At 36.1% G+C, this 17540-nt stretch overlaps 1 protein-coding gene across 1 annotated transcript in view; it reads left to right on the forward strand.

The window, feature by feature from the left end:
- The window catches only part of dpm1 (dolichyl-phosphate mannosyltransferase subunit 1, catalytic), a 47565-nt gene extending 35301 nt beyond the window's left edge, over window positions 1-12264 (forward strand). The window contains exons 6-9 of the mRNA XM_055652470.1: window positions 2089-2184; window positions 4659-4727; window positions 5619-5733; window positions 11193-12264. Coding sequence (XP_055508445.1) covers window positions 2089-2184; window positions 4659-4727; window positions 5619-5733; window positions 11193-11297 — 385 coding nt within the window. The 3' untranslated portion in view covers window positions 11298-12264. The remainder of the gene's footprint in view (window positions 1-2088; window positions 2185-4658; window positions 4728-5618; window positions 5734-11192) is intronic.
- Window positions 12265-17540: the final 5276 nt, after the last annotated feature.

A 17540-nucleotide genomic window follows, 5' to 3' on the forward strand; every position in this document is an offset into this window, starting at 1 on the left:
TTATATCAGTGTGATTTTTGTGGGGGTATGATTTTAATTTTATTATTTTTATGACTGTTGAAACAATTATAAAAAGAGACAGGACATAAAGTAAAGCTAGGCACGGCATAAATATTTGCCCTGATTAATTCAAATGGCGTCCCATGTGCACATTCAGCACAAACGTTCATTGTATAACATTCCTCTACCCAAGCAAAAGTGGTGCATTGCATTTTTGTCCTGTTAGATCATGTTTGTATAGTTAAGTAATATTCTATATCATTATAATAATATTACAATTAAGTGTTCGCAATTATGAGCCTACTCCTATCTATATGCTCTCTAAACTAAAATTGGTATTGCCTGAAGTTTAAAATGATTCAAATTATGAATGTGTGAATACAAATTTATACTTAATTTTTCTTGGTAAATTGTTCCTATTAATTACAAAGCTATGCAATTAATACTTTTTTATTTTTGTTCTTTAATTGTAAAGTAACTCTCCAAGGCTTTCTTCCAAGAACAGAAATAATGGCATTTCCTTTGCCTCTTCACTACAGCTGGGGGGGGGGGGGGGGGGGGGGGGGGGGGGGGGATTTTTTCCACCCCCCCTTCCCCCCCCCCCCCCCCCCAAAAAAATGGGAATGCATTTCCAGATAGCTGTAGATGCATCTGTTTTAGTTTTATGAACAACATGGTGAGCCTTCTACCCTTGAAAGTATAATTGTGAGCCTTATTTATGTCTAGCCATATCACATGGATTCATCAGGGCTACACAAACCTGCCACTATGAGGCAAGCAGAATCAATGGCAGTAGATAGCAAGTGTTGTTTGCTGTTCTCTTTATGTGTCAGTACAAATAGCAATAGTCATAGAGTGATAATAGCATGAAATCAGTGCAACGTCTGCTGACCAGTTTTAATGAAATAGTCTAATTTGCCTGTGTTTAACCCTTTTCCCACTAAACCTTTTCGATTCATGAACCCGTTTAAATACTGTTAATCATCACTATTGCACCCTTCCTCTGGCAGCTCGTTCTGTAGGTCTGTAAAATAGTATGTTAGCATTGTCGAGTGAAATATTTGAAACTCTTACATGTTTCAATTTATTGGTACTAAATTCAGGGAAGAACTGCTTTAAATTATATGAATAAATTGTCTACGCTATTGTACTATTTTGGCTTACAATGAAGGGTAGGTTAGATTCATATAAACATGGGAAGGTACAGCATGCACAGGCACACTTAGTCCATGCCTACCATCAAGAACCCATTTTTACAGTATCCCTACATTAACCCCTTTTACTCTCCACATGTTCTCATTAACTTACCTCCACCTGCATCCCAATTCTCCAACTTATCTACGCATTCGGGGAAATTCAAAGTGTCCAATTAACACAGTTTTGGAATGGGGGAGGAAACCAGAGTTCCTGGAGAAAACCTACAGTCATAGGGTGTTTGTCCACACAGACAGCACTGGAGGTCAGGATTGTTGGTGCTGTGAGCAGGAGCTCACATATAGGAGAAAATCCCCAAATGTTGTTTTTTGATGGATTTGGATTTGCTTTCCAACATATTTTCTGTGGATGTTATCTTAATTGAATCTCCTTGATTATTAAATTATCTCTTTGTTATGCATGCAGTAAATATATGGCTGATTTGGTTTATGTTAATACTTTTTTATCATGTCATAACTTAGCTAACTGGAAAAGGGTGCAGTCATATTTCATTTCAAATTTGAAAATATGGTTTATTTTAGTCATAGTGCTATGCAGCATAGAAACAGGCCCTTCAGCCCAACTCATCCATACTCATCTAGGTTGCAAGTTTTCTTCTACTTATAGTGCAAAATCATTAAATTATATTGTTCATCTTCAATGTTGTCATTATCATACTAAAAATGCATTTTAAATTAATATTTTGTTATTCAAATTTATATTTACTTTAGTATAATTTCAAAAGATACCTTTGGCGGAAGTGAGGTTATAGGTTTTAAAACCTTTGAAATTACACGAATGTAATTTTCATAGAATGATTTTGGAACAAGTTTTCTGTTTCAGAACCTCGATTAATTTAGGTTTAATTCTGGATTTGTTATATAAATATTACAGAGAACAGAAGGAAGGAAATTATGATGTGGTGTCTGGCACGCGCTACAGTGGAAATGGAGGTGTATACGGCTGGGATTTGAGAAGAAAACTTATCAGGTATAATAAGTAATGCGTAATAAATACTTTGGATTCCCACCTAATAGATTAACTACAACATCAGTAAAATACCAATTCTAATTTAGAAGATCACTCGCCTAATTGGGTTTTATTAATATTTTCATTCATCTGTTTCATCAAACAGAACATAGTTTTAGTTCTGTTTTTGATCAACCTCAACCACGCAGAATCGGAAGTGACTTTGTCAATGGAGAACTTGTGGTTGAATTGTATAGTATATGTATGAATAGTGTAATTCTAAATAGGAATGGAAGAATGCTGTTGTATATTTTTCTGAGTGCTTACAAGTAATTTATTTTCTAAAGTCTTGTTAAGGTTATCACACACTGGAACCCCTCCAATGCATTCATGATCATGAATACCAAAATGATAGTAGTCTTGGATCGGTTTTACAAATGACTAGACTAAGTGGGCCTCGCTGGGTCCCTGTCACATAGGAGGCCTGGTCCCCCAACCCGTTCCCCAATTCAATATTCCACCAATCACCCATTCCCCCAATGCAACCCGTCCCCCCAACGCGATATTGCACCACTGACGCATAGTCCCCAACTCTCTGGGTGAAAAAGTTTTTCCTCATCTCAGTTTTAAATGGCCTCCCCTTTATTCTTAGACTGTGGCCCCTGGTTCTGGACTCCCCCAACATTGGGAACATTTTTCCTGCATCTAGCTTGTCCAGTCCTTTTATAATGTTATATGTTTCTATAAGATCTCCTCTCATCCTTCTAAATTCCAGTGAATACAGGCCCAGTCTTTCCAATCTTTCCTCATATGACAGTCCCGCCATCCCGAGGATTAACCTCGTGACCCTACGCTGCACTGCCTCAATAGCAAGGATGTCCTTCTCAAATTAGGAGACCAAATCTGCACACAATATTCTAGATGTTGATTCACCGGGTCCCTGAACAACTGCAGAAGGACCTCTTTACTCCTGTACTCAAATCCTCTCTTTATGAAGGCCAACATGCCATTAGCTTTCTTCACTGCCTGCTGTACCTGCATGTTTACTTTCAGTGACTGGTGTACAAAGTCATCCAGGTCTCGTTGCACTTCCCTTTTTCCTAATCTGACACCATTGAGATAATAATCTGCCTCCTTGTTCTTGCCGCCAAAGTGGATAACCTCACATTTATCTACATTATACTGCATCTGCCATGCATCTGCCCACTCACTCAACCTGTCCAAGTTACCCTGCAATCTCCTAGCATCCTCTTCGCAGTTCACACTGCCACCCAGCTTTGTGTCATCTGCAAATTTGCTGGTGTTACTTTTAATCCCATCATCTAAATCATTAATATTTATTGTAAATAGTTGCGACCCCAGCATTGAGCCTTGCGGCACTCCATTCACCAAGTCCATACATTCTGACAGGGACCCGTTTATTCCTACTCTTTGTTTCCTGTCTGCCAACCAATTCTCTATCCATGCCAATATCCTACCCTCAATACCATGTGCTCTAATTTTGCCCACTAATCTCCAGGTGTCTGGCGCTATAAAGCAGCAACTCTACAGCTGTGTCACCGTGCCACCCCAAGTTGGGCTCTGCCATTTTGAATGAAGATATTCATGAAAACTTCCCTACTTATTTGTGAAATTGTCCACCACTATTCACAACTATATATGGTTTGTTGGCAGTGGGATTCTTTGGCACAACTGACAGTTTGCAATTTCCACTGTTTAGCATGTATGTGCTGCTGCTTCACCAAGTTAGCACAGAAACTCTGTAATGGGAAGATGGTCTGCAACAGGTAGTTTTAATGAGGAGGAGGTCATCTTCTTCTTTCTTGATTGTCCCATCACCAGATCATCTGCCCTTGCAGATGGTCGTGGAGAAGTCTGGTCATTGGGAGAATAGTACGATTATGGTTTGGGTTTAGGTTTATTATTGTCACGTGTATCGAGGTACTGTGAAAAGCTTTTGTTTTGCATGCTATCTAATCAGATCAGATAATAATATACATAAGTACAAGTCCACCACCAATTTTCCGGCAACCGATGGTCTGGCACCTCAATTAATCTGGACCAAATCACGAGAGCACACTTGAATTTTCCCGCTGAAGTTGCCCCAAAATGTGGTGCCTGGGCTGGGTGAGGCGGCCTATCTCGACCTCATCGGGACTTCCGCGCCATTCGGAGGGTCGAATTTGCCTCCCCCCCCCCCCACCCGCTGTTCGGGAAGTTATCACATTTTTAAAAAAATTACATGATCACATATTTTTAAAATGTTTAAGGTAAAATACAACTTAACTGTTGTTCAATTTAGGAGGATTTATTTTATCTTTTTTTGCCGTCATCCAAGAAAATGTTAATGATGATGTTTACATGCTTATATATAAATGAGATTGATTTATCTATCTTAATAAGTGTGAAATTTAAAAAAAAAACATGGCTCTCAATTCTTTAAAGGAATGAATGAAATGATTTCACTTACTTATGTTATTTATTTTGCAATATAGCCGCGGAGCAAATTTTATCACTCAGGTATTGTTGAGACCAGGTGCTTCAGACTTGACAGGTAGCTTCAGGTAAGAATGTGGTTTAATATCTTTTGCTATATTACATTTTGTGTGGGTGTAGTTGTTTAACTTCAGGGCATGTTGAAGATTATTTATAATTACTGAATCACTGGCAATGTGCGATTTTATTGTACTAAATTCAATTTTTTGCATTGTGCCCTCTTGTGTGGGAAGAGTGGTGCAAAAGAAAACTGTGGTAAACGGAGTCCCAAAGATATTTTTCTATTGCGGTGATTTTGAAGAATGGTCAGTTGACATATATATAAAAAACTTATTTGTACATAGCTAAAGGCTATTAGTACATGTAGACTGGCTTGCCAGTAGATCAACATTTGTTTTACTGTGCTACAATTATGATCCATTAACTGACAATGCACTTGAAGCTTTTGATTTCCCACTATTGCCACACAATGATATTTTACACTCTATGAACTGCAGCAAACAATTTGACTTTATTTTCTCCACTTCCCCTTCTAAAACATTTTTGGGAGGTAGTTGTTTCATTCGAAAACATTGAAGCATTGTTGCTGATTCTAATCCTCTTCCAATATCACATGAGCTCTGACCAATTTGCTGAAAATCAACAGGCTACAGGAAAGGAATCGGAAAAAAGAAACCTGGCTCATTTTGCCTGGTTTTTTTCAAGTGCTCTCCTGCCTCAGAAATGCAGATCAAAATATTAGGTTTTCTATCCTGCATGGCTCAATGCAACAACATTTGCCCATTTATGTCATACATTTATTTCCAGAGGTGATATATACCTCGGCATATCTCTTTAGTTGCTGAGATGGCGTTTCTTGTTTTAGATTAGAAATCAGAGAAAACATATGAATTATCTTTTTCTTCTTCAGGTATTGATTGTATGTTTGAGTACATTCTACAAGCATTTTCTTTTCACAGACTATACAAAAAAGATGTGCTGCAGAAACTGGTCGAAAAGTGTGTATCCAAAGGCTATGTCTTTCAAATGGAGATGATCGTTAGGGCTCGACAGCTGAATTACAGTATTGGGGAGGTATGAAAGGATTATTTTAAAATAATTACAAAAAATAATCAAAAATCCGCAGTTGCCCATTACAACATATCTTGCATAATTACAGAATTTACTTTTGAATAATGCTTCATGATTTAGAATTAATGTTTCGATTTATGACTATTGCACATGCTTCAAAAACCAATTTAGTTGGTTTGCAGCGCTATCGTAGACAAGAATGTTTCCTTTTCCCACAGGAATAATTAAATTGTAAGATGACTATATAGCACTCGTGTTAAGCTTGGTGGGAGGTGAGATAAATCAACTTTAGAATTTTTTTTGAAGAAAAGTAATTTTCCTGTGAAATAAAAGTTGTCGTGTATTTCTATGAGGTTCAGTTAGGTGTTATTTAATTGAAGTATTTTAAATGATAAAATAATTTAACATGGTTAAATTAGAAATATTACTTCCTCTGGTATAATCTTAATCTTAATATTAGTTTTGGTATGATGGAGTCAAAGTAGAAAGCACTTAGCTAACAGATTGTGATGAAATTTTGGAATATATTCTGGAAAAATGGTCAATAAAAAAATTGAAGGCTACAATCTCACAAAGTTTTATTAAGTACATATATTAAGAGATATAGAGCATAGTTGAGTAAATAGACACTAACTGAATTATGGAGTTTATTAAGGAGCTAAATGGTACTTGTGTTCCAGTTCAGTCCAGTTTAACAAGTTGTGAATAATCGTGAAATAAATGTTGATGTCCTTATTCAAAAAATATTTTAATTTCCTATGGGAATGATTCGGGGGACATTATGTGTAAAGTACTGTGGTTCATACAGTATCAGGTGTGGAATTGGAGGCGATTTTATTAGCATGGATTGAGGATTGGTTAAGGGACAGGGGGAGAAAAAGTAAGAATAAGCAGAAACTTTGAAATGGCAGCCTACAATTATTGTCACACAGGAAATAAAGTGACCTATATTTTCAACTATTTTCAGTTTTAGATGAGTATAATAAATGGAATCCTGGGGAGAATGAAAAGAGTTAGTAAACTAATAAAGACAGGTTAGGCATCTGGATATGAATGTGGCAAATGGAATACACTGGGAAGAAATATCAACTTAAATTGTTGAGGAAAAATAGAAAAACATCATAATTTTAAAAGGTGACAATTCTGGAAATTGTTGTTTGTCAGAATGACGTGGGTGGTCATGTTACACAAAGCACAAAGTTAACAAGTATAGAAAGAATTTAAGAAATTATGTGCTACTTTTATCGTAAAAGAATTGGAGAATATATGTAAGGTAGTCTTACTGTGATTAAATGGTGCCTTATGAAGGCACAGCTGGATTACAAATCACTTGTGTAGTTTTGATTTCCTTGCCCAAGGAGAAATGCTCTTATTTTCGATGAGGTGTAAAATTTATTCACACAACTAATTTTCTGGATTCAATCAGATGTAGAAAGAGGAGAGATTGAGTGCACCGGGCCTTTTTCTTTCTTTGAGTTAAAATTAATGAGTGATGACCTCAATGAAATTAGATTATCTGCCAAAATGCTTGTCAGATTCGATCCAGGGAGTATGTTGTCCTTGTTGATGGAGCCAAAAGCCAAAGGCTTGGCCATTAGGACAGCGATAAAGAGAAATATTTCTTTAGAGTGTAATTGATGGAAATTCTCCATCCAAGATGGCTATGTATTTGATTTTGATGACTATTTTAAAGATAGGAACAAGTAGAGTCTTGGAATCTGGGAATACATGATGATGGAATTAAGTGTAGATCCGCCAACATCTTATTAAATGGAAAAATAGTTTTGAATTGTCAAATGGCCTTATGTTCTTTTTTTTCCATATTCTTGTATCCTAATTAAAAATGAATCCATGACTAATTTAGAGGGAGAACCTTCTATGATGACTTCTGTGACACTTGACATCTTGCAATCTTGAAAATAATTAATTCACAACTGAATAAAAAAACATAAGAATCTAAGACGCACAGGAATAGGCTCTCTGGCCTCTGAAACTTTATCCTCTATTCACTAAGATTATGGTTAATTCTAAAATTTATCCCCATTCCTGTTCTATACCCATGCCTCTTTATTCATTTTGTGTCCAGAAATAGGAGTCTCAGCTTCGACTGAAGCAAGCAAGCAATTATAGTTCAATACCTACATGGATATGATAATTAGTCATAGAGTCATGGAATGATACAGTGTGGAAACGCCCTTCAGCCCAACTTGCTCACACCGGCTAACATGTCCCAGCTATACTAGTTCCACCTGCCTGTGCTTGGTTCATATTCCTCCAAACTTGTCCTATCCATGTACCTGTCTATCTGGTGAATTCTGATGAATAGATTTCTCGTTAGTTTAACCTGAAACACCCTATGATTGTGATCTATGTTCCTAAGGTATTCAACATAAGGAGGCAGCCTCTCAGTATCAACCCTCTTTATAATTCCCTATTTTTGTTTCTTACCATAGCCCCCTACCCCCACAATTTGTTGAATACCATTCCACACTAGAAATTTTTCCTACTATCTCACTCTGGAGGCCATGATTTATAATTCCGTCTGAAGAAGGGTCTCAACCCGAAACGTCACCCTTTCTTTCTATCCAGAGATGCTGCCTGTCCTGCTGAGTTACTCCAACATTTGCGGTCTATGGCGTAAATCAGCATCTGCAATTCCTTCTTACACTTAATGTTTGTTTGAAAATTATTTCAATATATGGGACATCATATCTGCAATTGATCCTGCCATGTCTTTGCACACATACATCAAGCTCATGTATGTTGATTGTATATTAACATTTGTAAGCTTATTACATCTTCAGTCATTGTCATTTCATCGGGAATCATTTAATATAAATCGACAATAAAAATGTTGGCTACTTTGTACTTTCTCAAAGAAACAAAGCCAAATCGAAATTATTTTGGTGCGTCAAGTAAAGTTCAGCTCTTGCATCAACTAATATTTGAGCCCAAGATCTTTCTGGCCTCTTATGGCCTAGATACTTACTTTATAAACCTAGTGTGGTATTAGGAAGACATTTCCTTTATCTTCAAACCCTACTTCACCTTGATTCCAAAGACGTTGTGTTTAGTTTAATGTAGAGATACAGCGTGGTCCACATCACCCACATGTTCACACTAGTCCCACATTATCCCACTTTCTCATTCTCTCCCTGCACCCTAGGGGCAAATAATAGAAGCTAATTAACCTACAATCATTTATTTATTCATTTATTTTTAATCTATGTTTATGCCGATATTTTCAGTTCTTCAATGGAGTATAGGTTTAATAAAAGTGGAGTTGGAATATGTGGTTGGAAGTTTGCTATTGATAATTTTGAAACAGTTACCTGGAAAGGATCACATACAGTGCATTCAGAAAGTATTTGGACCCCTTCACTTTTTCCACATTTTGTTACGTCACAGCCTTATTCTAAAATGGATTAAATTAATTTAGGTTTATCATCCATGTACACACAATACCCCATAATGAAAAAGCAAAAACAGGTGTTTAGAAATTTTTGTAAAGTAGTTAAAAATAAATAACTGAAATATTACATTTACATAAGTATTCAGACCCTTCACTCAGTACTTTCTTGAGGCACCTTTGGCAGTATTTACAGCCTCAAGTCTTCTTGGGTATAACGCTACAAGCTTGGCACGCCATTATTTGGGTAATTTCTCCCATTCTTCTCTGCAGATCTTCTCAAGCTCTGTCAGGTTGGATGGGGAGCGTCGATGCACAGCTATTTTTAGGTCCCACCAGAGATGTTCTATCGGGTTCAAGTCCGGGCTCTGGCTGGGCCACTCAAGGACATTCACAGGCTTGTCATGAAGCCACTCCTGTGTTGTATTGGTTGTGTGCTTAGGGGCATTGTTCTGTTGGAAGGAGAACCTCTGCCCCAGTCAGGTCCTGAATGCTCAGGAGCAGGTTTTTATCAAGGATCTCTCTGTACTTTGCTCTGTTCATCTTTCCCTCGACCGTGACTAGTCTCCCAGTTCCTGTCGCTGAAAAACATCCCCACAGCATGATGCTGCCACCACCGTGCTTCACCGTAGGTACGGTTTTGGCCAGGTGATGAGCGGTGCCTGGTTTCCTGCAGACGTGACACTTCGCATTCAGGCCAAAGTGTTCAATCTTGGTTTCATCTGACCATAGAATCTTGTTTAGGAGCCCTTTGGCAAACTCCAAGCGAGCTGTCAGGTGCCTTTTACTGAGGAATGGCTTCCATCTGGCCACTCTACCATAAAAGCCTGATTGGTGGAGTGTTGCAGATATAGTTGGCCTTCTGGAATTTTCTCCCATCTCCACAGAGGAACTCTGGAGCTCTGTCAGAGTGACCATCGGGTTCTTGGTCACCTCCCTGACCACGGCCCATTTCTCTCGATTGATCAGTTTGGCCGGGTGGCCAGCTCTACGAAGAGACGTGGTGGTTTCAAAGTTCTTCCATTTAAGAATGACGGAGGCCACTGTGCTCTTCGGGACCTGCAATGCTGCCAAAACTGTTTTATACCCTTCCCCAGATCTGTGTCTCGACACAATCCTGTCTCGGACGTCTCCGGACAATTCCTTCATCTTCATCGCTTGGTTTTTGTTCTTACATGCACTGTCAACTGCGGGACCTTATATAGACAGGTGTGTGCCTTTCCAAATCATGTACAATCAATTTAATTTACCGCTTGTGGACTCCAATCCACTTGTAGAAACATCTCAAGGATAAACAATGGAAACAGGATGCACCAAAGCTCAATTCTGAGTGCCACAGCAAAGGGTCTGAATACTTATCTAAATGTGATATTTCAGTAATTTATTTTTAATTACTTTGCAAATATTTCTAAACACCTGTTTTTGCTTTTATATTATGAGGTATCGTGTGGAGATTGATGATAAAACAATTGAATTTAATCCATTTTAGAATAAGGCTGTAACGTAACAAAATGTGGAAAAAGTGAAGGGGTCTGAATACTTTCTGAATGCACTGTAGGCAGTGTTTTTTGACAGCATGCATATTTTATGTGATATGTTCTAAATATGCATCTACATTTAACAACATTAAAGAAGGAAGATGGAGATACCTTAAAATTAATATCTTGCACCATGACAGCAGGTTTACAGTTCCTCTTATTTGAGTAAGAATTAGTTTTATTGAAACGGAGTTCAATTTAGTAATGGGACAGAAAATACAACCATTCTTATTTCTATATTACTCATTGAATAACATTACAAATGATAAATGGATAACTAAAGCAGCATGGGTAAAATAAATTGCTCAAAATTATGTTATCAAAGACCCAGATACATTAAAAACCTATTTCCATGTGTAAAATGGTGTGTAAAATTTATAGATAACATAATGCAAGTCCATTTCTTATTGCTGAAGGCATTCATAAAAATAGAACATATGTTAGTTAATTCTTGATAGTTTCCTTTGCTTATTAATGCTCATGTTTACATTGTCTCCCCCTCCTAATTGTTGCAGGTACCTATAACATTTGTGGACCGCATGTATGGTGAATCTAAGTTGGGAGGAAATGAAATAGTTTCGTTTTTGAAAGGACTGCTGTATCTCTTTGTTACCACATGATTAAAGCTAAGAATTGCCACTGAAAATTTACATATCCAAAATTTCATCAGAGAAGATTGATATTGTTTTTCTGCTGCACAACCTCATTGTAAATTCCAATTTGTGTACAAAACTGTGGCACACCGCAGTGAGTGAACAATTGTATAATATGAAATAATTAATTCCAGTCTTTGAGTAAGACTGTCGTTAAATATTAATTTTGTTTGATCCATTTTGATGCTTATAGTCCTGCTGCCGTAAATCATATTGCTGAAATGTTTTGTATGTTTTAAAACTAATTAAGAATCGATACATGGTCTTATTTTGATATCACTAATATGGTTTGCTGTTACAAATATTTATCTTTTTGGCCCCAATTAAAATAGAAGCATTTAGCTTATGTTAATACCTGATAAACACACACTTCATCTCAAATATGATTTAGTCAGGATTTCTTCTAACCGATACTTGTCATTATTATGTTGTTTTGTTCTAAAAAATTGCACTTACAAATTCTAACATGATTAGCAATTTATTCCTACATTCTCAAAATCAATGTAATAATGCAGGACATTCTGGGAGTTCTAAGAGTTTCTATCTAAATTAATTTCCAGGTATTACATTTTTAGTTTTGGTCAGAAATTTCAATTTTGATTATGTTTTCAGGGTTTTTTACACTTATGTCTATTAATAATTTGCCTATAAATATTCACTTTAATTATGTGTACTATCTTTACTAGAGGAATATATCCATCAATTGTCACAGATAAATTAAAATGTAATAATATCTATGTAAGCATTCATGCAAATACAATTAATTTTATACCGTGAGAACTTGTTGGGGATAGATCTATTTGTTTCACTTTCGTGTCCATTACCTCAGTAATTCGATCTGCTTGAATTTTGTATCTCTCTAGATTGTTTAGTGTAATTTGGAGAATTTGCTCTGAAGGCTATCTCAATGTCACAATAAAATTGGTAGAAGGAAGTATGGTGTGCGTTTGATTTGTTACTTCAGCCAGTAATTGATGAAGTTCTAAGACTTGGCACATTCACTAACCAGGCCATTACCAAACTCTTGCAGTGATGGGAATAATACATGTAAACCAGCATTACTACTTTCTATGGTTTCACATTTAACAAACATGTCTAAAATTGGGCAAAAACAAACTACTGGAAGAACTCAATGGGTCAGCCAGCACCTGTGAAGGATAATGGACAGAAATCATTTTGGGTTGGGACCCTTCTTCAGACTGAAGAAGATTCCTGACATGAAATACCATCTATCAATTTCCCAACATAAATGCTATATGGCCTGTTGAGTATTTCCAATAGTTTTTTTGCTTAAGATTCCAGCATCCGCAGCCTCGTGTGCCTTATTGTCTAAAATTGGTATTGGTTCTACTTTCAAGCACACGTGCTTTGCTCTTGTTGGCTGATGCATGAATGGAGTTATAATTTCATTTTTAATAGTTAGTTCTTTCTTATAAATAGAATCCAGAAATCTTAACCTTACAACTTTACATCATTTCAGGTTATCAGTGAAAATTGCAGAGGTACGTTTATAGCAGTCTCATTGAAAAATTACATTGCATTTTCATTTAATTGATCTGTGTTGTGCTTTAGAGTGCTGTCTGTGTGCACCGTAACATAAAGCCCTAATCAGTTTCATTTTTTGTTAAGATGGTGTAATTTATTCGTATTGAGTGCTGTACCCCTTTTAGTTCTGTCTAAACAAAATGATTTTCTTTAAATAGATTCTTACACATTTGACCAGATACTGATTAACTGTTGAAAATAAAAATTTTGGGACCTGTTATAAGCATTTGATTGTGGTGAGTAAAAAAAATTAGCAGTTCACAAATACCAAACTCTTTAGGATTTTTGTGAAACAAGTTCCTGACAGGAGTTTATTTAGTAAGGCTAATCTAAGTACTGTCTTTGAATTTTTTTGGAAATGTGAGATTATATTTTTGTTCCTGTGGAATAAACAGATAATTATCACAAATCCAAGATTTGTTAGGTGCAATGGATTGTCATACCACATGTTGATTGAAATCTTTCCAGTAACCTTAATTTGAATATTTATGTAAAAGCAATGTTTGTTTGAGTTTGTGGAAAATGTCAAGAAATAATGAAATATTTGCATACAGTTATTTCATAAGTAATATATTACTAAATTAATGAAAATGCTGTTTTAGAACATTTTTATTCCAAAAATTCTGGATCTAAATGTGCATCACAATTAAAATCTTTAGAAAGCAGGAACTTGCATTCATATATCAGCTTTTAAATCTTCTGTATGATCGGTTTTACAAACAAGGAATTATAGTGCAGTCATTATTATGTAAACCAAATTGATAGGCAATTTATACACAAATGGAAGAATAAATAACTACCTCTAGGACAGAAAACACACTGCTATCTTTAGATAGTTATACATATGTCTGACCTAGCAGACATGCCCTTGGTTTACAGTATCAGCTGAAGGGTAGCACTTCTTAAATTATCTTAAAACATCCATGTGGATTTGATGTTTAAATTCATAGTCGTACTAATGTCTGTAACCTTATGACTCATGAGATGAACATGCAAAGTTTGGGTTGGAAGTTTAATTAACAATTCTTTATGTCCTTTTGGTTTTCTTACAAAGGTCTGTGAGTGAAGAACTTGCTCACTCTTGAATAAAGAATTTCAGTGAGGCCAGTGAAGCTAACAAAAGGAACAAAGATCAGCAGAGAATCCATTCAATTCAGGTTTCAATAAAATATAAATATTCCACCCCAAAAATACTGAGATCAGGTGTAATCCCCAAAATTGTCTTAGTGAGCAACTCAAAACATTATTATTGATTAGATTAAACTCGGCCTGGTCTCTTTTGTCCAGCACGACAGTTGGCAAAATATAAGGCAAAGCATCTGACAGGCCTACATCCCGATAAAAGTCTGCTCAGAACAAACTTCATAAGTGATCAGAAATACTTGCCAAATCGTCATAACATTTAGTCAAGGTTCTGTGCTCCTGAAACAAAAATGTCATAAAATCAACCAAAAATGACTGATTAATTTAAAATGGGATATCAAATCATATTTTAATCAAAAATACAGAGGCACCAAAATAAAAACTAGACTAAATGGGTTGTAGTATTGAATGGTGGAATCTGAATGCAATGATTATGAAAGATGGGCTGTGGATATATGTTTACAATCCTTCAAGCTAGGCTTCTAGTATTCCACCATACAATTATTGGAGGAGTGGGAGAGGAGTTCATAAAGTAAGATCAAAAACTACAAAGTAATAGTCATCAATTATCATGCTGTCTAATAAATGTACTATTTTGTCCAGGGCTTTTGTAGGCTCTCATCCACTTTTTTTGAAAAAAAAATAGTTTTGCAACATAATAAAACAAGTCAGTTCCAGTTTGTCAAATCACTGAAACTATCACTTTAAGCATTTACTGAAAGTTTACAGACTTGCCTTTGTTTGCATGAGTGCAGGGCAAGCGTGATGTTGACAAAAGTACTAGTGCAATACATAGTCTTTGTATCAGCACCAAAAAGTAACTGTTCAAATGACCAAAACAAACTTCCAACTATATATTTTTATTGAAACAAAACTCCATTGCAGAACTGAAATCTGAATAAATGCACATTTTAAATAAATAAATAAATAATGTGCTGCAATGAATGTACAATCATTTAAACAAATGATTTGTTGTAAACTAAAATAACTTATACATCGCTGATTCTCCCCAGATATATCCAAAGAGTCAATTGGTATTAATACTTTGCCTTGATGAGGTTCAATTTGAGATGAATATGAACAACACCTTTTGTTGAGCTTGAATGATAGGTTGTGGATCTCACAATAGTCTAGGAAGAGATTGCATTAATGCTGGTTGTATTTCCATTAGATGTAGGAGTAGAATTAGGTAATTTGGACCATCCAGTATCCATGGCTGATCTATTTTTCCCTCTCAACCCCATTCTCCAGCCTTCTCCCGTAGCCTTTGACGTCCTTCCTATTGAAGAATTTTCAGTCTATGCACTTTGAAGACCTTCCTAATCAAGAATTTCCAGTCTATTACTAAAGTTGGAAATTAAGCATTTTAACATATTTTCTCTTTATTTGTATGTTGCTGTTGGTGATTAAGATGACATGCTCTCTGTACATAGATTTGTGCATTAAAAAAAAAATCATCATCAGTGATGTTCAAAAAATCTAGGCACAAAGTGACTACATTCCCTATCTGTCCATTAGCTGAGGCCAAATGCAGCTTATTTTTTTGAAGAGTGGAATCTGACATGGGAAGTGGGAATTTCTGATCTTGTGACAAATGGTTCCCACATCTGACATAATCGCAGAATTAAAGTCAGACTGTTAACCATTAAAGTTATGGAGGTGGAAGCAGGCGTGGGGTAATGGGTTCAAGCTGTTATGATAGGAGAGTTTGGGGGGAAAGTTCCCCTGTGAATTGTTTTAGCTGTATAAGGGTTTTTGTCTCTAAACTTCCTTGCGATGAAGGGGACTCGTGGTTGTCATGAATGCTATTCTGTCCAGTAATAAGTTGGGATAAGAAAACTTGAGAACTGGATACATAAGGGGGTCAACAATTATTTTGAGAAGGGAAAACGTGGCTCTTAAGTGATCATCGTTTCTCTGTTAAATTTGAATAAATGTAGGTTTATCTGTTATCCTTAAAAATTTTGTTTAATTCTGTTATTTGCAGCTAATTATACCATATTAACCAGCAACTATCATTGTAAAGACTTCTTATGGTGCATGTTCCTGGATTTCCTAGATAGACAAGACTTGGGGAGAGGGAGGGGGATGGTCTACAATTCTTAGTTCATTTATCATTTTGTTCTTGATCTTTACATAAAAATGAGAATACTCTGAAATTATCACTAATACATTTCATATTTCTTCACAAGGCCCAGAATGAGATTTTGAAACTAATTTATTTAAGATTATTTTGAAAATTGTGTTTATGTGAGGCTGGCAACATTAAATGTAGATGTTTGTTAATGTAAGTTACTTATTTTCTCAGGAGAATAATATATTCATTTAAGGACACATAACCCTTTCACCACATAATTATTTTTGGAATGAAACTTGGAATTTTTATTCTATTTTTCTTTAAATTCTGAAACTAAACTAAAAAGGTGCATATTATTAGTGAAATTTATTTCATGGATGTTTAAGTATATACAAAATACTTTCAGTTGCGCACAGATAATATGGCTACCATTGGACCCATTCACAATCTGCATTGTATTTTCTGATTAGCTACCATTCTGAGATAGGACAGGGAATGCTGTAGTATGTAACAGGCAAGGCAGCATCCGTAGCGTGAAAAGCAGATTTAACTGTTCAGGCACATGACTTTTCATCATTTTCATATGAATAGAATCAGATTTTTTGTTGTTGAAATTGATTATATTCAGATTTCAATTACAATAATGTCCATATATTTGAATAATTACAGTACATGATAATTGACAGATCACATTCACCACGTATATGCCACATTTCATTGTTGTAAAGTTTTTAAAATTGTGGTCTAGTTATGAAACTTTGTCAGCTCATCTCTACACTATAATTGGGAATGTTAACCAATTGTTGAACTGGATAATGCTATTCAAGGATATGATCTCTAATAGTGTGATGGCCTAATTTATTACCAATCATGTGTGCACCTGAACAAAAGTTGGGCCTTTATGAAGAATTTAATGCTGTTTTATGCTTCAGCTTTTCACATTTCTTGGAGGCTGAAGCTCACAATCCTTCAGCCATCTTTGTGAGCCAGTTATTCACCTGGATTATTAATTGTTTAGTTTATTGTCACATGTACTGAGGTACATTGAAAAGCTTTTGTTGCGTGAAAATTCATCAGTGGAAAGACAATACATGATTACAATCGAGCCATCCAGTGTGTAGAGATACATGATAAGCGAATAATGTTTAGTGGAAGATAAAGCCAATAAAGTCCGATCAAAGAGTCAAGGGATTCCAATGGAGTAGATTGTTCAGGACTGCGCTCTGGTTGTGGCAGGATGGTTCAGTTCCCTGATAGCAGCTGGGAAGAAACACCCTGAATCTGAATGCAACCTCTCTTGGTGTAACAAAATGGATGACTTCCCACCAGCATCTCAGAAAGTAGTGCTGGGCCAGGGCCAGGCGGGAGGCGCAGTGATAACCCAAATGCTGAATCAGGTTGTGTGCACATATGTGTGCTGAGGTCTGTGACTGCACGCTGAGCAG

The sequence above is a fragment of the Leucoraja erinacea genome, chromosome 21 (genome assembly GCF_028641065.1).
Source record: "Leucoraja erinacea ecotype New England chromosome 21, Leri_hhj_1, whole genome shotgun sequence".
Lineage (NCBI taxonomy): Eukaryota > Metazoa > Chordata > Chondrichthyes > Rajiformes > Rajidae > Leucoraja > Leucoraja erinaceus.